The sequence below is a fragment of the Musca domestica genome, unplaced genomic scaffold, assembly GCF_030504385.1.
Source record: "Musca domestica strain aabys unplaced genomic scaffold, Musca_domestica.polishedcontigs.V.1.1 56, whole genome shotgun sequence".
Classification (NCBI taxonomy): domain Eukaryota; kingdom Metazoa; phylum Arthropoda; class Insecta; order Diptera; family Muscidae; genus Musca; species Musca domestica.
This window is the reverse complement of record NW_026712356.1, coordinates 2,728,508-2,752,668: the sequence shown is the minus strand read 5'-3', so window position 1 is coordinate 2,752,668 and position 24,161 is coordinate 2,728,508. Positions and strand designations below refer to the sequence as shown.

General features: G+C 35.0%; 2 protein-coding genes across 2 annotated transcripts; both read left to right on the top strand.

Annotated features, from left to right (window-relative positions):
- Nucleotides 1–5,818: 5,818 nt before the first annotated feature.
- On the top strand, nt 5,819–7,714 carry LOC101887199 (uncharacterized). The gene has a single exon (XM_005175433.2). The coding sequence runs from the start codon at nt 5,819–5,821 to the stop codon at nt 7,712–7,714; it is 1,896 nt and encodes a 631-aa protein (XP_005175490.2).
- A 5,704-nt stretch (nt 7,715–13,418) lies between these two features.
- LOC109612447 (uncharacterized) lies at nt 13,419–14,752 on the top strand. Its single transcript, XM_059128613.1, has 2 exons — nt 13,419–14,351; nt 14,714–14,752. Exons 1-2 carry the CDS (start codon nt 13,419–13,421, stop codon nt 14,750–14,752), a joined length of 972 nt encoding a protein of 323 aa, XP_058984596.1.
- The last annotated feature ends 9,409 nt before the right edge of the window (nt 14,753–24,161 follow it).

Genomic DNA, 24,161 nt, shown 5'->3' with positions numbered 1-24,161 from the left:
GTGGTGAACTGCCGAATTTGGTTTTCTCCGATGTATTAAAGCCTTGGGAACGCAAACATTTTGGACGCAGACCGTGGACATTTCAACAGGACTCAGCACCATCGCACTCATCATGCGCTACCCAAGAATGGTTACAAAAGGTTACAAAATGAGGTTCCTCGCTTCATTTCCAGCGCACAATGGCCACCAAAATCTCCGGATACCAATCCGTTGGATTATTGTGTCTGGAGTATTTTGGAAAGCAAGGTTGGCACTAAAAAATACCAAAGTGTCGATCACCTCAAGCAAACACTTTGCCGGGAATGGGCCAAAATACTGCAGAGCAACATTCGGGCAGCGCGTGACGGTTTCATTGGCCGTTTGAAGGCCATAATTCGTGCCAAAGGTGACCATTTCGAACAAATCTACACTTATTCTAAAATTTGATACTGGCGGTGGTTTAAATTCTATATTTGTTGAAAAAATACTAAATACTGAATGAGGGAGGTGAGGAAAGGAATCTTAAAATTTGTTATTGAGATCTCTGTTGGTATCTGAAATTGAGATATGTAGGTGATTTTGGAATTCTGCGCTATGATTGTACGAAAAGTACTAAATAATACTAATACTGTGATATTTTAATTTGTGATTATTGTTGGTTATATTTGGTATTCCATACGTTTGACAAACTGAAAAAATTGTGCATTTTGAGTACTAAGAAGTGAAAATCTATAAGTTCGGCTGGACCGAACTTTGAATACCGCCAACATTTTAAAGGGATTTGAAAATTTAAAAAAAGAAATGCGTTGAAAAATACAAATAAAATCATAACAAGTAAAAAAAAACATTAAGTTCGGCCGGGCCAAACTTTTAATACCCCCCACCTTAGGGTAAAGGAAACATTAGAAGAAATGTGGCAAAAACCATTAAAATGCCGAATATCGGGAGGTGCTGTTATATGGGGGCTATACCAAATCCTGGACCTACACATGCAAGGTTTCGCCAAAGGAGCTAGAACCCATTATGACCTAGAAATACCAATTTTCTTTGTCTGAAAAAAATGTGGCAAAAAATCATAAAATTACCGAATATCGGGAGGTACCATTATATGGGTGCTATACCAAAACGTAGACCTATAATTTCAATGACTTCCCACACAAACGAGAGACCCATTATGATATACAAAATTCGTGAAAAAATGTGTCAAAAATCACCAAAATACCGAATATCGAGAGGTACCATTTATGGGGTCTACGACGAATATTTAAGGATGTTACAAACGGAATGACAAAGTTAATATACCCTTCTGTCCAAGGTGGATGGTATAAAAATAGCGAATATAGCAATGAAACATTATATGGGAGCTATAAGAAGACCTGGACCTGCACATACAAATTTTCTTTCATAGGATAAAATACTCAAGAGGATTTTCAAACACGAAATACAATTCCAGTGAATCATCGGAAATACCGAATATTATATATGGGGTCTATCCGAAGGCGTGAACCAGCATTGGCAATTTTCGAACTCAGGCTGTATAACCCATTACGAACTTTCAATACGAAATGTGAAACATTTCGTGTGAATAATGTTGCTAAAACCATCAAAAATACTGAATATAGGGAGGTACAGTTGTATGGGGAAAACATAAAAACATAGACCTATATTGAAAGTTCTATGCAAGGATATTTCTTAGATAATGGGAACACATACTGCCAATTAAGAGCAAATTCGGGGTAAAATTGTGACTAAAACACCCAAAAACCTTAAATATGTCGGTACAGTTTAATGGGAGCTATACCAAAACGTGGACCCATATAGTCGATTTTTATTAACAACAACTTTTAATACCCTCCACCTTAGGGTAATGGAAACACTAGAACCAATTATGACCCACAAATACCAATTTTTAGACATATTCGTGGGCAAATGTGGCAAAAATCATCAAAATACCGAATATCGGGAGGTACCGCTATATAGAGCAATACAAAAGCGTGGACCTATACATACAACATTTCGCCAACGAGGATAGAACTCATTATGACCAACAAATTCCAATTTTTAGACAAATCCGTGATAAAATGTGACAAAAACCATCAAAATACCGAATATCGGAAGATACCGTTATATGGAGGCTATACCAAAGCGTGGACCTATACATACAATGTTTCGTTGCCCGAACTAGGACCCATTATGACCCATAAATACCAATTTTCAGACAAATCTTCATTCATTGGGAGTAGAGAATCATCTACTGAAAATAAGAACATTTTTTTTGGTATAGTCTCCATATAACAGTATTTTACAGGTCCACCGATATATAGTAATTTGGAGCGATTGAAGGACAAACAGACGAACATTGAGTATTTGTTATTGAATTTTACTATGATCAAAATTATAGACTTTATCGGCACTCTAACGCTCAATTTGTTGTGTTATGGTAATAGGTGTAAAAGAGAAATTAACTTTGACTATTCTGAAATCATTCTGCCCTCAAAAGTAAATACCACTTAGCACGATCTTCTAAATATTGCAAATTACAAATTGCAGCTCATCGGACTAAAAATTGAGTTGAGCTCTTAAATGCTCTTACAGTTGATATATAATTTTTCAATAGATTGGTTTTTAACGCTTAAATTCAAGCATATGGCTGAGAAATAGGACCAGGTTTTTTAAAACGCTTTAAATCGACCGGTACGTGAAAATGTATTGACATTTTTGCAATGGGTGTTTATTATACCCTCCATTAAGTTTGTCATTCCGTTTGGTGTATATTCGTGATATACATAAAATTCTATGTCGATTTAGCGATGTCCGTTCGTCTATCCGTCTATGGAAATCACTCTAGCTTCCGAACGAAATGAAGTATATTGATAAAATTTTACTCAAATGTATGGACTTTTGGTATTGAAAATAAGCCATGTAGGTCCACGTTTTGGTATAGCACCCATATAACGGTACCTCCCGATGTTCGGTATTTTGATGTTTTTAGCGACATTATTGTCTATGCAAGTCCCCGTCTTCGTATAGCCCCCATATAACGGTACCTCCCGATATTCGTTGTTTTGATGATTTTAGCAACATTATTCAATTTTGATATTTGAAGTTCGTAGTGATATAGCCCCCTATATTGATGATTTTAGTTAAATTATTCACGATTTTTATACCCTCCACCTTGGAAAGGAGGGTATATTAACTTTGTCATTCCGTTTGTAACGTCCTTAAATATTCGTCGTAGACCCCATAATGTATATATTCAGGTACCTCCCGATATTCGGTATTTTGATTATTTTTCCAATTTTTTTCACGGATTTGTCTAAAAATTGGTATTTGTTGGTCACAATGGGTTCCAGCTCTTTGGCGAAACACTGTATATATAGGTCCACGTTTTTGTATAACCCGTATAGCCGTATTTCCCGATATTCGGTATTTTGCTGGTTTTTGGCACATTTTCCAATGAATTTTTCTAAAAGTTGGAATATGTGGGTCATAATGGGTTCTAATGTTTCCTTTACCCTAAGGTGGAGGGTATTAAAAGTTTGGTCCGGCCGAACTTAATATTTTTTCTTTATTTTGTTTGCTTTCGCATTTGCATATTGTAATTGGTTATGACAAAAGTTGCCTATGCAGGTCCACGTCGTCGTCGTTATTTTTAAGATTTTAACAGAATTTTTAACGGATTTTATTTTGTTTTGAAAATTTCCAAACTCGTTCCAAATGGTGGAGGGTATTCAGAGTACTTGTTATACCCTACACCACAAGGTGGTCAGGGTATTATGTCTTTGTGCATTTGTTTGTAACAGGCAAAAGGAAACGAGATAGACCCATAGTTCCTTTTGATGTTCTGCATAGAATCACATTCTGAGTCGATTTATGCATGTCCGTCCGTCCGTCTGTCCGTCCGTCCGTCCGTCCGTCTGTCTGTCCATGTATTTTTGTAAACAAAGTACAGTTCGCATTTACTGCCCTATCCACATGAAATTTTGCACAAGTCATTTGTTTGGCCCAAGGACGAACCCTATTGAAATAGGAGATAATCGGTAAAAATTTAGATATAGCTCCCATATATATCTTCGTCCGATTTGCTTTTTGTGTGCACCAAACGTGTAATATCAGCCCGAATAGTATGGAATTTTGCACATGCAACCAAATTAGGCCTAAAAATAACCATGCCAAATTTGATGGAAATCGGTTCAGATATAGCTATAGCTCCCATATATATTGTTCATCCGATTTGTTATTTTTGTCCTCCGCAGCCGTAATATGCACTCTGTAACAACAATATTTGGGGAAATATATCAAATGCAGCTCAGAAATACTATTGCTAAATTTTATCGAGATCGGTTCAGATTTGGATATAGCTCCCATATATAACTTCGTCCGATTTACCTTTTATTGTGCACCAAACGTCTAATATTTGCCCAAATGAGATGGAATTTGGCACATACGACCGAATTGAGTCTAGAAGGTAGTATGCAAAATTTGGAGATCGGTTCAGATATTTGAAGATCGGTTCAGATATAGCTGTAGCTCCCATATATATTGTTCATCCGATTTGTTATTTTTGTCCTCCGCAGCCGTAATATTATATTCATATTGATATTAACGATATTCAGGGAAATATGATATTAACGATATTCAGGGAAATATATCAAATACAGCTCAGAAATATCTTTGCCAAATTTTATCGAGATCGGTTCAGATTTGGATTTAGCTCCCATATATATCTTTATCTGATTTAGAATTAATTTTTCACCAAATGGGCAATACAAGTCCGAATTTAAAAGATACAAATGCTTCGGCGTATTTAGTCCTTTAAATTTTAAATTATAATTATAATCATAGGGTGTATGATTGAATTCTCCCATAAAAACTTTTACTTGTTATGTGGAGCTCTACTAAATTAGCAAAGTGGTGTAGGGTATCATAAAGTAGGCCCGCCAGTCTTTAAAACTTTCTTTACTGGTTTTTTATGATTTTATATTTTTTTTATTTAGTCGAACAGTTATTTATAATAAAGATTGTGCCACTTTTACGAATAAGATCTGCGAGCTATTATGATTTTAAAAATATGCATTAACACTTAAACTACGGCCCGGCAACGCGGACTGGGACTTTAATATTAAAATCCGATTTTTTTAAAATTGAATATTTAAGGAGTTATAGCCATTTAAAATATTTTAATTCATACTTAAAAATGTCCATAACTCCAGGCGGTAAAATTGAAAATAATAGATCCCATATTCTAGTACCTACCCCATAATTGATTAATACTCTCAAAATACATTTTCATTAAGCAGCGAAAATATTCATGACACTATTAGATTAAGTGGCAAACCTCCGCCAGAGTTCCCAAAAATACTCAAAATTGTAAATAATAATTAAGATTTTTATTAGTTTTAATAAGACTTTTCACAATTAGAATTCATTGTCAAAATGAGTAGATTGTAATTTTGTAACTAATACAACAAGTATCCGATTTATTGCACAGAAAAGGGAGGGTTCACAAATACGGCTCTTTGCATTCCAAATGATCCATTAGGGATTTTATAGTTTCTATTAAGCCCCTAATGGATCTTTTGGCACTAAAAACTCGAGTCATACTATGTCGCATTATTTTTTCAATATTCAATAAAAATGACAAACTACATAAACTTACCATCAAATGGTGTATAACAAAATGATGAAATCCACAAATGCAAAGTTAAAAGGAAATATATTGGAAAATATTAAAACCATAATAGTATCCATTAAAACATTATAGAAGAATTATTCTTCGCTACCCACATATAAAATTACTTTTCCAATTTTATTAGCAGTTCATCGACAGAGTTTGACAATGAACTTTAAAAATCTACTAATTCTTGAAATACTGGCATTTTCGTCATTATTTGTCAAAAACATAGCACCCAACGGATTTATTGAAGATTTGCAAAAGGAGCAACAGACAAACGATGAAATTAAATACCAACTGAAACGACTATTTAACAAAGTGGATCAAGAGAGCCGATTTGATAGTTGTTTGCTGCTCGGACGCGAGGATAACATCAGGGATACTTTGGTTGCTGAAGTTTTGCAGGAAGATATGGGAAAAACTCTACTAGTTCAAACATTTACACGTACGTTCTGCAGTTCATGTCTTAAGCTCAACCAAAATTTTATATTATTCATATTTTGGCGCTATGGTGACGAGGATACATATAGCAGGCTATTGTCACAGTTTCTGGAATACAAAAGGTCTAATCGAATTATACTATTGGCTCCGGTTCATTTATCTGCGCTTTTTGCTGACATTGTTTCGCGTTATATGTTTGAGAAATGTGTACAAAATAACTTGCTTAACGTTATTATTTTGTTGGGTAATTTCTATGAAACAATGGCTTTCTTTGCCTTTGAATTGTATCCACAATTTACACTGGTGAATAGAAGCTTTGGTCACGATGCGACAGAGGTCGAAGTGTTTCCGAATAAAATGTCAAACTTGCATGGTCACAGAATAAGAACCTACCCCGACCAAATGATACCACGTTCGGTGGTATATCGCGACCAATATGGTCTCCCTAAAATGAAAGGTTATGTGGTGAGTTTTTTGGAAACGTTTGCAAAATCCATCAATGGTACCCTGTGGTGGCCTTTAAATCTTCAGGACGATAAACCTGTGTTCTATCAAAACATTTTCGATATGGCAAAAGCAGATCGCTTTGATATACCCACAGCATTGGTACCAGCTCTCTATGGCAACAGTTCAAAAATCATGTCGCGTTCGTATGAGGAAAGGCCCTGGTGTATTATGGTACCCGTGGAAAAACCCCATAGCTACAAAGAGTTTATATATCGTTCATTAAATCCCTTATTTTTTCTACGTTTCGTATTGTCCATGATGGTGTTGTCTCTTATCTTGGAATTCTCGACAAAGATAATGTATTCGAAATTAAATCAGGATTACGAAATAACACTGGACAAAATTATTCTGAATACCAAAATATTTAGAGGTATATTTGGTTGTTCTTTTAAGCTGCAGCCGAACTCTACGAAAAGTTTGAAGATATTATACACCATACTATTCATAAGGGGACTTCTGATCACAGTGCAATTTTCTGCAATTCTACAATCTTTTCTAACACATCCTCTCATCGTACCAGTTAAGAACTTGAAGGATCTGCAGGCCAATAATTTGAAAATTGTAATTTTTAAAAATGATTTGGATTTTATCAAGAACAGTCGTAGCTTAAATTACAAACGATTTCTTCCGGGGCTGGAAATTTTTGAGGACTACTACAAGTACAGGGAGCTGCATTCGTCATTCAACACTTCGTATGCCTATCCAGTACACCATTCGCAGTGGTACATCTACCGCACCCAACAGAGTTCACTGCCAAAGCCCCTATTTCGTTTGAGTAGCATGTGTCTCAACAATATGGGAAATTTGGGCTTTGTTCTGCCACAGAACTCCCTTTATCTACAGCCCCTGAATAAATTCATAATTCGTGCTAACGAGTTGGGCCTTCCAGAATATTGGATGCGCTTGAGCTACATTGAGCTGAAAAAGATTGGCAAAATCAAAAATATACCCAATCCGATACTGGAAATTGAACATCGCACAATGGGCCCTGAAGAATTCAACTTCATTTTCGAAATTATGCTTAAATGTTATATCTTTGCATTTATTTTGCTTATAGCTGAAATAGTTTGTTCGAAAATTTATTGTAAAATTGAATGTGGACTCAAGAAGTAAACTTAATATTGCGGATTTAGACAATTATGTTTTAAATTTTCTTAAAAAAAATGTCTGTTTTAATGTTGCTTAAAAAATTATAAAATATAATACATATGTATGTGTTCGATGTCAAGTTCTATAAAATTAAAATGCGTTAAAATCAATTAATAACGCCCAAAAATCATCAATAAATTCAAATAAAAAAGAAAACAAAAAAAACAAGTTAAATATTGTAAATCAGCCTTACCGAAATAAGCACTACTACATATTCCACACAAGATGTTATATACAGCCTTGAAACACATTGGCCAAATTCTGCTGAGATTGGTTCTGAGATTGCTTTAGGATATAACTTACATATATATTCCCGTCGGATTTCAAGTTCATTATGCACTAAATGTATAATATCATCCGAAATACGATGAATTTGTCACATTCGTATTTCGTGCGTATATGAAAAATTCGGTAAAAATTATGTTCTTCTAAATATGTTTAGTGGTGTAGGATAACAGAAATCGGCGCTGTCCGACATTGGTTTTGTTCGCTAATGAAGGTGGGTTGATGTGATGAAAACTAAGATGACTCAATTTTAATATACCAAGTGATGCGTAAAGGCGGCACAGAGTGAGTAGGTTTGAATAAAAACCAAATAAAAAGAAAATACAAAGAGTTTGCCGACGTACATTTATATCCGGCGAAAGCAATAAAGAGTTTGGTTCTAATAGGCTGAGATATACCCATTGATTGCATATATACACTGGTGGCCAAAACTAAAGCAACCGAAATTACAAGGAGAATGAATGCCCTGTAACTTTTCAAAAATTAAGAAAATGAAAAAGTTTTTCTTGTTTTAAATTAGGTACTTTATTCACTTTTTTAAAACCTAAAACATAAAACCAAAATTCATTTTTATATAAAAAATAATGTTTGGTAAAGTCAATTAACCCGATTTTGGCTTGAACAAAACAAAAGCAACTCTGTTGTACATTCATATAACCGCTGCAATTTTAGTTGTTTTTACTGTGATATTTATCGCTTTTTGCTTCCTTCAACAATTTCGCTTGTCATAAATCCTTTTTGAGAAGTTTTTTACAACAGTATGTGTTTTTCAGTTCGTTTTTTAAGTACTGCCCAAAAATACTTTAAAAATGGCTAAATGCAAATACAGTACCTGAATAAAATAGCAAATTATCAGCAAATGATTTCCGAGAAATATTTCATAAATATTTATGTGATTTCATAATTATTTCTGTATACTAAGTCGGTTTTTTGAAACTGGATCAGTAGTAACAAAAAAAATATTCGGCTGATTTGGGTGTTTCAGCATGACAATGATCCCAAACTTGTATCAAAACTTGTCAAATATTAGTTGCGGGAGTCAAAAATTCATGTTTTGTTATGGCCGGCACAATGACCTGACCTAAACTCCTTAGAAAACCTTTGGAGTATCGTAGATAGGAAGATCAATAGGGATTCGGAAATAAATAAGCACGATATTTTCTAAAGAATTCGGGGTGCCTGGGAAAACACACCCAAGGATCAAATTGAGCGTGTTATAGATTCAATGTCTCGTAGGTGTGCAGCTGCTATCAAAAATAATGTTTATGCTATCGACTACTAGCCAAAATTTAATTATTTTAAAATAAAAAATCAAAAGTTGCTTTAGTTTTGACCAAGCAAAAATTAAGTCATTTTAGTTTTCCACATATTATTTTTCGTTCAAAATTATTTTTGAATTTTTATTTTTAGTTTCTTAAAAGTGAATTAAACCCCTCATTTAAAACTGGCAAAATAATTACGATATATTTATTTTTGTAAAAGTTACAGGACATTTATTGTCTTTGCGATTTAAGTTGCTTTAGTTTTGGCCACCAGTGTATGTACCCATCCTATATTATATGCAAGATCTGGTAAAAACATGGTACAATAAAAAGTTAAGGTAGACCTACCAGCTGAATACAATTTTTTTTCTGAGTGTGCCCGACTTCTGTCAATTTTTTATGTATTTATTGTTTTATAGGGTCAAAATTGCGAATAATTGTAACCCTTATAAAATTTGAAATAAGAGTCAGATTTTCTTTAAATGTAGCACATTCCAATATATATACCAACACAAGATCTGTTGTGTATCGATCTTCTCCTTCTGGTACCTCCCCCACAACGGGTCAACATTTTGAATAGCCATGAAGCTAGTAAAACGCATGAGCATCCAATCCCTTCCAAACTGGAAATATCACAATATTTCTATTAATAGTAGATCTGTTGTGGAAATGGATCGTGTCACACCTTCCCAAAATTTTGAATAATTATATTTCTCAAAAAATGCGAAATAGGCACCCGCTTCTCTTCAAATCTCATATAATGCAAATTCTGGTGTGAAAAATTTGACCCTTTGTGAGGAGATACCAGAAGGAGTAGTTGGATGCATACCATGCCCAAACTAGACCTTGTGTTTGTGGAAATTTTAGAATGTTCCACATTTAAAAAGAATCGGATGTTCATTTCGCATTTTATGAGCATCAAGAGGGTACGTGTTATTCAAAATTTTAACCGGTTGTGCGGGAGATGCCAGAAGGAATTGGGATGTGGGAAATTTGAAGACCATGAGAAACTTATTTCACATAAAAAATAAGGCATAAAAGAGACGAATATTTAATATATTGACCATTTTTGACCGTTTCCTGTGGAGGAGATACCGATGTACTCAATTTGTGTACCTCACCTTACATAGATAAAAATATTGGGATTAGCTATGCTTGTTCAAAATTGGGCGATCGTTTCCTATTCTATTATTAAATTATGTTCTGTGAAGGAGTAGACTGATATTGCCCATCACCGAGCTCGATCTAAGTTTGATAAGTATAATATAATAAATGTCATTTTGAAACATTCCGACACGAAGTGGGCATAGCCTCAGAACCGTATTTTTGTAGTTTTAGGAAGTCTGTCAAATTTTGAAATATGTTCTGATATACAGGGTGACATAAAAAACTGCAACAAGGTCAAACGCCATCATTTTTACATTTTTTTTAAATTATATTGAAAGAAAACAAAAAATATCGGAAATAGCATCAAATTTTAGAATAAGTTTAGATTTTTTTCGATTTGGTCACCTTTGGCACGAATTATGGCCTTCAATGGGACAATGAAACCAAAAATATCGGAAATAGCATCAAATTTTAAAATAAGTTTAGATTTTTTTCGATTTGGTCACCTTTGGCACGAATTATGGCCTTGTGGACAATGAAACAGTCGCACGCTGCCCGAATGTTGCTCTGCGGTATTTTGGCCTATTCCCGGCGAAGCGCTTGCTTAAGGTGACCGACAGTTTGGCATTTTTTAGTACCAACTTTGCTTTCCAAAATACTCCAGGCACAATAGTCCAACTGATTGGTATCCGGAGATTTTGGTGGCCATTGTGCGCTGGAAATGAAGCAAGGAAACTCATTTTGTATTCATTCTTCTTAGAATATTTTTGCGATAATATTCGGAATTTATTCTGATGCCACGGTCAATTTTTACGAGCGGAAAGCGACCATCGGCATCTGGTGGTAATCAAATTCGGCAGTTCACCACTTTCGGCCAAGCGAAGCAACTCTTTAGCTCTTTTGAGTCTATTTGCTTTATGTTGCGGTGTAAGTCCTTGAACTTTTTGGAATTTCAATGGCTTTACCCCGAGCTCATTTTTCAATATATGCCGAATGGAATATTGCGATATGTCCAGCTCCATTTTTCGGCCACTGCGACGCGGGTTTCGATCAAGCCGCTTCTTTACTTTCGAACCATTTCTGCTGATGTTGCTATTTTTTTCGGTCCACTTCCTTGACGTCGATCTACGCTACCAGTATCAAGGTAACGACCGATGGTACCAAACACAAAAGATTTATTGAAATTTAAATGTGTTCCAGCCAAATATAAAGAAATAATAATATCACGCTTGAATTCCATCACGAACAACTTTTTTTTCTGGCAAATTTAATAAATGTAATTTTGAATAATTTTGACAAGAAGCGGGTATAGCCTCAGAAATGTATTTCTGTATTTTTATGAAGCTGTTCTACCTCTTTATTGTACCATAGATAAAAACAAAATTTCGTACAAGACAGCTTGGAAATATGTATGTCAATATGTTCGGATATATACTATTCATGGTTTCCGGTTTGAGATTTTATTGCAGTAAATCTACGTATACATAGGTACCATTCCTTTTATGATTTTTAAAATCCATAGTAGTGTAACATTTGTTAAAGTCGGGTCGACTCGGCTCGATACCAGAAAAGAAACCAGTAAAGAAAGTCTTAAAGTCGGTCGGGGCCGACTTTATGATACCCTACACCACTTTGCTAATTTAGTAGAGCTCCGCATAACAATTAAAAGTTTTTATGGAAAAATTCAATCATACACGCTATGATTATTATTATAATTTAAAGTTCAAAGGGCTAAATATGCCGAAGCATTTGTATCTTTTAAATTCGGACTTGTATTACCCATTTGGTGCACAATTAATTTGAAATCGTAAAAATATATATGGGAGCTATATCCAAATCGGAACCGATCTCGATAAAATTTGGCAAAGGTATTTCTGAGCTGTATTTGATATATTTCCTTGAATATCGTTGTTACGGAGTGCATATTACGGCTGTGGGTAACAAATATGACAAATCGGATGAACAGTATATATGGGAGCTATTGCTAAATCTGAACCGATCTTCACCAAATTTGACATACTAGCTTCTAGACTCAATTCGTAAGTGACAAATTTCATCCAATTTGGGCAAATATTAGAAGTTTGGTGTACAATAAAAGGTAAATCGGACGAAGTTATATATGGGAGCTATTTCCAAATCTGAACCGATCTCGATAAAATTTAGCAAATGTATTTCTGAGATGTATTTGATATATTTCCCCAAATATTGTTGTTACAGAGTGCATATTACGGCTGCGGAGGACAAAAATAACAAATCGGATGAACAATATATATAGGAGCTATAGCTATATCTGAACCGATTTCGATCAAATTTGGCATACTTATTTTCAGGTCCAATCTAATCGTACGTGCAAAATTCCATATTATTCGGACTGATATTACACGTTTTGTGCACAATAAAAGGCAAATCGGACGAAGATATATATGGGAGCTATATCTAAATTTTCACCGATTATCTCCAATTTCAATAGGGTTCGTCCTTGGGCCAAACAAATGATTTGTGCAAAATTTCATCTGGATAGGGCAATAAATGCGAACTGTACTTTGTTTACAAAAATACATGGACAGACGGACGGACGACATGCATAAATCGACTCAGAATGTGATTCTATGCAGATCATCAAAAGGAACTATGGGTCTATATCGTTTCCTTTTGCCTGTTACAAACAAATGCACAAAGACATAATACCCTGACCACCTTGTGGTGTAGGGTATAAAAATATAGGTTTGCTTTAGACCAACCGACTAACATAGCAAACTTATCACAGAATCATGCAGTGACTTAAATTTAAGTGAACTATTTACATTAAAAAACGTGTTAGTGTTTTAAACTACATACACTATTAATTCAGAGGCAAAAATGTCAAATAACGAATTGTACAAATGGAACGTTAAAAGGAATTATATTGGAAAGCATTAAGACCATAATGGTTTCGATTAAGCGACTGCTGGATGTATAGACAATATCTCTTGACCACCAACAAATGTAATTCAGTTCATCGACAACCTTTGACAATGGAATTGAAAAATCAAACATTTTTGCAAATATTAGCATTGCTGCTATTATTGCTGCAAACGGCAGCGCCCAATAAACTCACTGAAAATCTGCAGAAGGAACTGCAGAAAAGCAATGAAATAAAGTTCCAATTAAAGCAATTCTTTTACAAAGTGGATCGCGAAAGTCGATTTGACAGCTGTGTCCTCATGGGACGCGAGGATAACATTAAGGATACTTTGGTTGCTGAAGTTTTGCAAAAAGATATGGGAAAAACGCTTCTCAGTTATTCATTTCCACATTCCTTTTGCAATTCATGCATCAAGTTAAACAAAAACTTTCTTGTTTTCATATTTTGGCGTTATGGAGATGAGGAGAAATATGGAAAGTATTTATCGATGGTCTTGGAGTATAAAAGGCAAAACCGAATTATTCTATTGGCTCCGGAATCGTTATCGAACCTTTATGCCGGTATTGTGGCGAGACATATGTTTGCGGCATGTCCCAAATTCAAAATGATTAACGTGGTTATTTTGTTGGGAAATTACTATGAAACAAAGCTGTTTTACGCTTTTGAAATGTTTCCTCATGTGGAAATGGTAAAGAAAAGCTTTAGCCACGATGCTGAAACGGTTCAAATTTTTCCCAATAAATTCTTGAATTTGCATGGCCATAAAATAAGAACTTTTCCCGATCAAATGATACCACGTTCGGTGGTGTATCGCGATCAAAAAGGTCTGCCCCGAATCAAAGGTTATTTGGTGAGTTTCTTGGAAACATTTGCAAAGTCGATTAATGGTTCCTTGTGGTGGCCGATGTATATTAAAGACGATAAGCCTGTGTTCTATCAGAACATTTTCGATATGGCTAAAACTGATAGTTTTGATATACCCGCAGCATTGGTGCCAGCTCTATATGCCAACAGTTCGAAAATCATGTCGCATTCCTACGAAGTAAGGGCCTGGTGTATTATGGTACCTGTGGAAAATCCGCAGAGCTATGAAGAGTTTATATATCGTTCATTAACTTTAACATTTTACATACGCTTCCTATTGTTTACGATGGTGTTGTCTCTCATCCTAGAACTGGCCACAAAATTAATGTATTTAAAGAGGAATCAAGATTACGCAATAACATTGGACAAAATTATCCTGAATACAAAAATACTTAGAAGTATATTTGGTTGTTCCTTTAAACTGCAGCCGAACTCTACGAAAAGTTTGAAGATGTTATACACCGTGTTCTTTATACGAGGACTTCTGGTCACGGTGCAATTTTCAGCAATTCTGCAATCTTTTCTAACACATCCTCTCAGCGTACCACTGAAGAGTTTCAAGGATCTACAGGCAAATAATGTAAAAATTGTAATTTTCAAAAATGATTTGGATTTTATAAAAAATAGCCGTAGCTTGAATTACAAATATTTTCTTCCGGGACTGGAAATTTTTGATGACTACTACAAGTATAGGGAGCTACATTCATCATTCAACACTTCGTATGCCTATCCAGTACATCATTCGCAATGGTACATCTACAATTCCCAACAAAGCTCGCTGCCAAAGCCCCTATTTCGTTTGAGTGGATTGTGTCTAAACAATATGGGAACTTTGGGCTTTGTTCTGCCACAGAATTCTGTTTATATGCAGGCGCTGAATAAATTCATAATTCGCGTCACCGAATTGGGCCTTCCGGAATATTGGCTGCGCTTGAGCTATATTGAACTGAAAAAGATTGGCATAATCAAAAATATACCTAATCCGATATTGAAAATTGAACATCGCACAATGGGCCCAGAGGAATTTAATTTTATTTTCAAAATAATGATTGAGTGTTATATTTGTGCATTTATTTTGCTTGTAATTGAAATTCTTTGTTCGAAAATCTATTGTAAAATTGAATTGGGACTTCAGAGGGCAGACAAAAAATAATTTAGATAATTTTTTAAGTATCTCAAAATGTGTCTATTTGTGTAATTCTTGCCTAAATTTTAAATTATATGTTCGTAATAAATAAATATGTATGTGCGGTGTTAAAAATTCTACGAAAAAAGAAAATATTATAATGTGGATTAGAACTTCGGATTTTCTATCCTTAATATATGCAATGCTTTTGAAGGAAGAGGATTAAAAAAATGTAATGATGATGAGTGAGCATTTTATCTATACAAAGTAACTTAAATCAGTATTATTATTATTATACTCCAAAAAAGGGTACTTATTTGTAGTTTTTATATCCTCCACCATACATAGTATGGAGGGTATATTAAGTTCGTCATTCCGTTTGTAACTTATCGAAATAATTATTTTAGACCCAAAGCACATATTTCTTTTCCAATGGAATTGTCTGAAATTTTACACAGGGAGTTCTTTGTAGGTACTTGACTGCCTGTAAGAATTGTGTATATAGGTTACGATATCGTGGACCTCATAGCCATAGCCATATTTTTCAATAGAATTGTCTGAAAATTCTCGCAAGGAGTTCCTTCTAATTACTTTACACCACGGAAGAGCATTACATACAGGGTGAGATAAAAAACTGCAACAAAATCATGCGCCATAATTTTTACATTTCTTATACCCTCCACCATAGTATGGGGGGTATATTAAGTTTGTCATTCCATTTGTAACACCTCGAAATATACATTTTAGACTCCACAAAGTATAAATATTCTTGATCTGGATAAAATTCTATGTCGATTTAGCGATGTCCGTCTGTCTATCCGCCTGTGGAAATCACTCTAGCTTCCCAATTAAATGAAGTAGATTGATAAAAATTTTACTCTAATGTATACTATGTCAGAAGGACTTTTGGTATTGAAAATGGGCCATGTAGGTCCACGTTTTGGTATAGAGTTCAAAATGGATAGTACAGCCTAAGAGAGAAAATTGTCTGTGCAGGTCCACGTCTTCGTATAGCCCCCATATAACGGTATATGCAGATAGTTGGTATTTATATGATTTTAGCTACATTATTCACCGTTTTTTTTTTTAAGTTTTGAATATTGTAATAGCTAATGACAAAAGTTGCCTATACAGGTCCATGTCGTAGTAGAAATCCTAATATAACAGCCACACTCGGTATTTTCAAGATTTTTACAGCATTTTTAACGAATTTTATTGTTTTTGAGACTTGCCAAATTCGTTCCAAATGGTGGAGGATATTCAAAGTTTGGCTCGGCCAAACTTACAGCTATTTACTTGTTTTTTTTTTTTAATTTTATTGAATGAAAGCAAAAAATGTCCGAAATAGCATCAAATTTAGAATAAGTTTAGATTTTTTGGAATTAGTCAACTTTGGCTTGAATTATGGCCTTCAAACGGCCAATGTCACACGCTGCCCAAATGTTGCTCTGCGTTATTTTGGTTCATTCCCGCCGAAGCGCTTGCTTGAGGTGATGGACACTTTGGTATTTGTTAGTGCCAACCTTGCTTTCCAAAATACTTCAGACACAATAGTCCAACGGATTGGTATCTGGAGATTTTGGTGGCCATTCTTGGGTGACGTGTGCTGAGTGGGATGGTGCTGAGTCCTGTTGGAATGTTCAAGGTCTGCAGCCATAATGTTTGCGTGCCCAAGGCTTAAATACACCCTCCAGAATATTTTCGCGATAATATTCGGCATTTATTCTGATGTCACTGTCGATTTACACGAACAGAGTGCAACCATCGGCTGCTATGGCGGCCCACACCATCAGCATGGCCAGCGCTTGAGTTCTGATGGCCAACCGAAGTTGCACATTTTCAGCTGACTTCTTTACCAAGTAAACACGATCATATTGTTTTTTACAAATAGCTGGACCACCAATGTTTTCTCATCGGAGAAAACCAAAATCGGCACTTTACCACTCTCAGCCAGGCGAAGCAACTCTTTAGCTCTTTTGAGTCTATTTTCTTTCTGTTGCGGTGTAAGTTCTGGCGCTCTTTGGAATTTCAATGGCTTCACCCCGAGCTGATTTTTTAATATTTGTTGAATGGAATATTGCGATATGTTCAGCTCACGAGCCATTTTTCGGCCACTGCGATGAGGATTTTGATCAAGTCGCTTCTTTACTATTCGAACCATTTCTGCTGATGTTGAAATTTTTTTCCGTCCACTTCCTTGACGTCAGGCTACGCTATCAGTATCACGTTAACGAGTATCACGATATTTTATTCGTGGATCTTGACGATATCTTGACGAGCTAAGTCAATCTAGCTATTTGGCCGACCGTCTGTCCATGTTAATTTCTAATCACGTTACGAGAAGGCAAATATAACCCGATTCGCATTTCATATGAAGTTAAGGCTAAGATCGGAATAGAAGACCATTGTTTTTTAAGATGATCGCAAAATATTTAGGTTATTAGGGTTAAGTTGACAAAAAAAGAACAGAACAATTTCCTAATGTTGCAGGTGCTCTACAGGTCACAATTAAAGACCAATCCACACACAAATTTGCATCGGGTTTGAGTTAAGGACAGGACAGAAGCCTTGCATTTTGGATGCTAAAATAATGACCAAAAATAAAAGTATTTAACAAATTGTAAAAAAAAGGCTGTTTTCACTGGTATATTTTCATACAATTTTTTTAGATTATATCCTTTTCTGTATTGAGAGTATTCCGAATTGGAACGAAACATTATAAACTTTAAGTTAAAGAGCTAAATAATTCTCGGACGATGAAAAGAAGCGGTTTTGGCCAATTGTCAATTTTTGGAACAGAAATACGATTGGCTGAGTTTGGTTTCATTTTAACTAGTTTTGTATTAATTAATAATTCCAAAAATTAATATTCAACTTTTAACCAATGTTTTATTAAAGTAATAAATGATTTTTTCTCATACTCACAAATTAAAATGTCATAGGTATATTCAATTTATTATATTTATATATTGTGCTCTTGCAACTTAGCACCATCACCGAAATTCCATAGGAAATTTATTCTGTAATTTTCTTTGTTCTGTTTGTTCAAACACTCGCTGCGAAATATCAAAGTTTATTAAATAATAAAATAAAAATTGTCATTAACATTACCTGCAAAGTCAGTGTCCCAATGATGAGGCGGGTCAGATTTTCAAAAAGATTTTATGCAGAGATAACATTTAAATCCCGTACAGTTCATTTGTATGGAAATATCACGCACGCGTTTAAATAATTCTTTTGAATCACGTATGCATGGATTTGTGGTACAAGCAAACTGTTGTCAATACCCTGCGGAATTTGTCACCGAGTGAAGGAAATTTTATCTGATTAAATGTGTTTTGAATATATATATTTTTTTTCAATTTTTATAAAAATAAATTTAAATAAATCAAAAATTTAGCTGCTCACCTTAAGACAAATACCCAATTTTCGGTATTTTGAAACTGGTAACATTTTCCAGTCAACGCTATAGTAATTTAATTTTTTAAAATCTTAATGAGTTGAAAACCTCATATAATCCCCATAATATGGGTACTTTAATAGTCCAAGCATCAATTTTCAATTAAGTATTAATTTAAGTATTCGCCGCACTGTGGTTCCTTACCCAATTTTCCTCGCCATAACCCCCAAATTTTGCCTTTCCCCGATTCCTTTTTTATGGAGATCGGCAATATATGTATATAAGAAATCCAAATCGGAGGAGCTGGCCACGCCTACTTTTTTTCTAAAATGGCATAAGAATATGCAAATCAAAATTTATTTTTTTTTTTACATTTTGTCAATTTTTATATCGCAATGCTAAATCCACCAAATACAGCTGTGTGGTATGAAGCTTATATGCTTGCGATAAGAACCCAAAATGCTGAATTGCAGCACATTCGGCCCGAAATCGGGACAAGTGCCATATCAAATAGCGAATTTATATTACCTCAGATTCTGAAATGATTAAGCACAATTTCGATTGGAAATTCCTTAAACCTTTAAAGCACTTTATGTTTGTAGGGACTGTTTTAAGGGTTCTATGTCTAATAGGAACCCATATTATACAATTATTTCCAGAAAGATATCACTCAACCTTATATGAATAAATGAGCGGTTGAATTATACAGTATTTTTAGTGCCAACCTTGCTTTCCAAATTACTCCAGACACAATAGTACAACAGATTGGTATCCGGAGATTTTGGTGACCATTGTGAGCTGGAAATGAAGCGAGGAACCTAATTTTGTAACCATTCTTGGGTGGCGCGTGCTGAGTGCGATGGTGCTGAGTCCTGTTGGAATGTCCAAGGTCTGCGACCAAAATGTTTGTGACCCAAGGCCTTAATACACCCTTCAGAATATTTTCGCGATAATATTTGGCATTTATTCTGATGCCACGTTCGATTAATACGAGCGGAGAGCGACAGTCGGCTGTTATGGCGGCCCATACCATCACCACGGCCGGCGCTTCAGTTCTGGTGGCCAGCTGAAGGTGCACATTTTCAGCTGACCTCTTTGGCAAGTAAACACGATCATTTTGTTAGTTTACAAACTGCTGGACAACGAATGTTTTCTCATCGGAGAAACCCAATTTCGGCAGTTCACCACTTTCGACCAAGAGAAACATCTATATTTAGCTCTTTTGAGTCTATTTTCTTTCTGTTGCGGTGTCAGTTCTTGTACTTTTTGGAATTTCAATGGCTTTACCCCGAGCTCATTTTGTAGTATTTGCCGAATGGAATATTGCGATATATTCGGCTCATGTTATATATAAATGTTATGAGGGTCACTTATGATGTGATTGAATTAAATTGAGGAAGATTCCTTCTCTAATGGTATAACAAATACAAAAAGTCACAACTCGTGACACTGCTTTGGAATGAGAGATTAGAACTAGAGCTTCAAAGTTTATATAAGGAGAGATTTTTTGAAAGAACTTCAGTGGTCACCAAGATGGGAAATTCGGAAATTTTTGGTTCAATCTACTATATTGTTGGTAAACTATCGATAGTATTCAGAACATCGAAATGTTGAAAATTAGCCAGTATTCTGGTGTTGAAATATTAAGGATTATTTTGAATTTCCTCTAGTACGATTCAGGAGATAAATATAGGGAAATTTCGAAATAGTAGAGTTTTGGGATCGAGCGACCTAGTTTCTTATCTAGTTCCGTATACTCCGGTCGTTTGTATGATAACTCTGCGTATGAGTGATGGAAAATATAAGCAATTTATGAAATAACTCATACGTTTATGAACTGGTGTACTGACCTATGATCTAGATTGACACAATTCTCTATTTGAACAGATGTTATGCATAGGGATGTAACTATCATTCCATTTCTTGTTAAAAGTTTCCCATTCGAAGCGAAACTTCTACATCGTGACATATTTATCAAACCATTTTTGAAAAAAAAATCGACTAAATTCATCACTTCTTCCTGGACTCCCCTCATGTAGAGTAACCCTTTTTGTTCGTTTTGGTCCAGTTTTAACTCAAGTTTCCATACTCACATTTTCAGCCACCTCGTTCTGGACCCTCAAATCAAAAAAAAAAAAAAAGGAAGCAAAGGCTATAGTCGTGCGGGGCCGGCCATGTGATACCCTACAACACTACAATATGTAAGAAGCCCCCTTATAAGCAGATCGATTTTGGAAGATTTCGCTTTTGAAATTATGTCACGAGACATTGACCAAGGACATTTGCCCAATATTTAAACACTCCGTCATACTGTTAGTTGTTGTGGTCCATTTTCCATATAAAATGCCTTAACTCTCTTCTCAGGCGTGTCGATTGGCTGATTGTGTGATCAGGAATTTTTTTCTGTTTTTGGTTCACTTGAACCCCTAAATATTTGCAATCAACTTCAAGAGGCCCCTGTATCACCAAATTTATGATTTGTTTGTCTACGATATTTGGTTTTATAAATCAACGAAATCAGCATAAACCAGTAAAGAAAGTCGCAAAGTCGGGCGGGGCCGATTTTATGATACCCTAAACCACTTTGCTAATTTAGTTGAGCTCCACTTAATAATTAAAAGTTTTTATGGGGAATTCAATCATACACGCTATGATTATAATTATAATTCAAAATTCAAAGGACTAAATATGCCAAAGCATTTGTATCTTTTAAATTCGGACTTGTATTGCCCATTTGGTGCAAAATTAATTTGAAATCAGATAAAGATATATATGGGAACTATATCCAAATCTGAACCGATCTCGGTAAAATTTGGCAAAGATATTTCTGAGCTGTATCTGATATATTTCCCTGAATATCGTTGTTACGGAGTGCATATTACGGCTGTAGGTAACAAATACAACAAATCGGATGAACAATATATATGGGAGCTATAGCTATATCTGAACCGATCTTCATCAAATTTGACATACTACCTTCTAGACTAAATTCGGTCGTATGTGCCAAATTCCATCCCATTTGGGCAAATATTAGACGTTTGGTGCACAATAAAAGGTAAATCGGACGAAGTTATATATGGGAGCTATATCCAAATCTGAACCGATCTCGATAAAATTTTGCAAAGGTATTTCTGAGCTGCATTTGATATATTTCCCCAAATATTGTTGTTACAGAGTGCATATTACGGCTGCGGAGGACAAAAATAACAAATCGGATGAACAATATATATGGGAGCTATAGCTATATCTGAACCGATTTCGATCAAATTTGGCATACTTATTTTCAGGCCTAATTTGGTTGTATGTGCAAAATTTCATACTATTCGGGCCGATATTACACGTTTCGTGCACAATAAAAGGCAAATCGGACGAAGATATATATGGGAGCTATATCTAAATTTTTACCGATTATCTCCGATTTCAATAGGGTTCGTCCTTGGGCCAAACAAATGTTTTTTGCAAAATTTCATCTCAATCGGATAATAAATGCGACCTGCATTTTGTTCACAAGAATACGGACGGACAAACGGACTGACATGCATAAATCAACTCAGAAAGTGATTCTATGCAGATCATCAAAAGGAACTATGGGTCTATCTCGTTTCCTGTTGCCTGTTACAAACAAATGCACAAAGACATAATACCCTGACCACCTTGTGGTGTAGGGTATAAAAACCACCTTTCACCTTTTGTTTATTTCGGATATCGTCTGTAAGTAATGTTGGTATTTTTACACACAAAAGTAGTGGTCCATTCTACCCGCTGTCCTAAACTCGAGTTTCATGCGAGATTTCCTTTGGATTCAATTTGTTAACTTTATAACGGCTGCAAAATCAGGAACATTTTTAGTTGTTGGTCCATTTCAACCCCTTAATATATTGCGGACATCTTTGAAAAAAATAGGCCGATCCATTCTGAGCCTAACCCTACCCTTTTTGTGAGAATAATTGCAATATGTATGTTATAACCCCAACCTGTATTGTAAAATGAAAAAATATTACAAAATGTACAGTCTGAAAAAATACAGAAAAAATGGTATAACTTAGGGTTGGTCCATGGCACAGTTTATTCAAGGTTGCCCCATTCTGAATTTTAAAAGTATCCACCTCTGCATTTACCTTGCAAAATATTGTGCCGACATTACAATTATTGAGATTATGCAAGTTTTTTCATGGCCTTCTAACCCATAATGGGATAGGGATTACGTCAAAAAAAAAGAAAAAAAAACGGCCAAGGTTCCCAGTAAGTACCAATAATAATGAGAATCGTGTCCAAAATGATTGCGGACTTAAAAAGTTATGGGTTAGGTGTTTTTAACCAGATTATATGATTGGTATGATTGTTTAAACCAGTTTCGGCGCAAGACCAGAACAATTTGTATTTTTACGGGAATTATTTAAAAACCCCCTAAAAATGGACCCATTATGAGGCATTAAGATCTTCATACTATATTACAGCCTACTCTCTTGCTTTTCCAAAGTGGTGCTAAATGTTTTTGTAGTTCCGGAAAAAAATCGAAGCCCAGCTAATTTCCGAAAAATACTAATCCGAGAATATTTCGGACAAAATCCCCCTGGAGATTATGTCCAATTTTGAAGCAGACATAATCCCCACTTTATTATGGGAATTATGCTCAAAAAAACTGACAAAACCTCCATAATTGAAATGGGGATTATGTCTGAGCTCCACAAAATATAAAAATATAACAGATTTATGTAAATACAATGGATTTACGAATATACATAAAATGTTGTCTAAGGGTTCGTCCTTGGGTCGTACTAACGAAATGTGGCAAATTTCATTTCAATCTGATAAAAAATTGACCTCTACTTAAAAAAATGTATGAATAGAAGAAAAAACTGAAGGACATGCATAAATCGATTTAAAATATAATTCTATGAAGATCATCGGCAGATATTAGGGGTACATCTTGTTTCCTTTTGCATGTTACAAACAAATGCGCAAAGACCTAATGCCCTATATATGAACTGCTTCTGAATAGACCCTCAAGTGGCAAAATCTAAAGCTTGGCCAAAAATCCTTCGAACTCACCGCATCTATGTTAATATCTAATTCAAATTATTATAATACTTATATTTAATAATATATATTATGACATGTAACGATTATTCTTTCCAAATAATTTACTCCAGAGATTATCGTAAGAATTATTTTTCAATTATTATATAAATTAAACTGAAAATAATAGAAAGTCTCTCAGGAATACTGTAGGGTGTTTTGTGGATAATAGAAAATTTCTTTCAATGTGTTAAAATAATGACATGAAAACATGCATGAAATAAAGCCTGCCTATCCATTTGACGGTCTGTCGGTCGGTAGCTCGGTCAAAAGTGCAGCAGAGACAAAGATGACAGAAAACAAACTATGGAGCCACAGGTTTCCAAACGGATAGCACGTTTATTTACCCAAAACAGTTAAAAAACAATTACCTCACCATCAGC

Excerpts from the sequence above, each read along its gene's own strand:
- LOC101887199 (XM_005175433.2), top strand. The coding sequence starts at position 5,819 with ATGAACTTTAAAAATCTACTAATTCTTGAAATACTGGCATTTTCGTCA.
- LOC109612447 (XM_059128613.1), top strand. The coding sequence starts at position 13,419 with ATGGAATTGAAAAATCAAACATTTTTGCAAATATTAGCATTGCTGCTA. Across the intron at positions 14,352-14,713 it reads TCATGTCGCATTCCTACGAA|CGTACCACTGAAGAGTTTCA; the intron begins GTAAGGGCCTGG and ends ACATCCTCTCAG.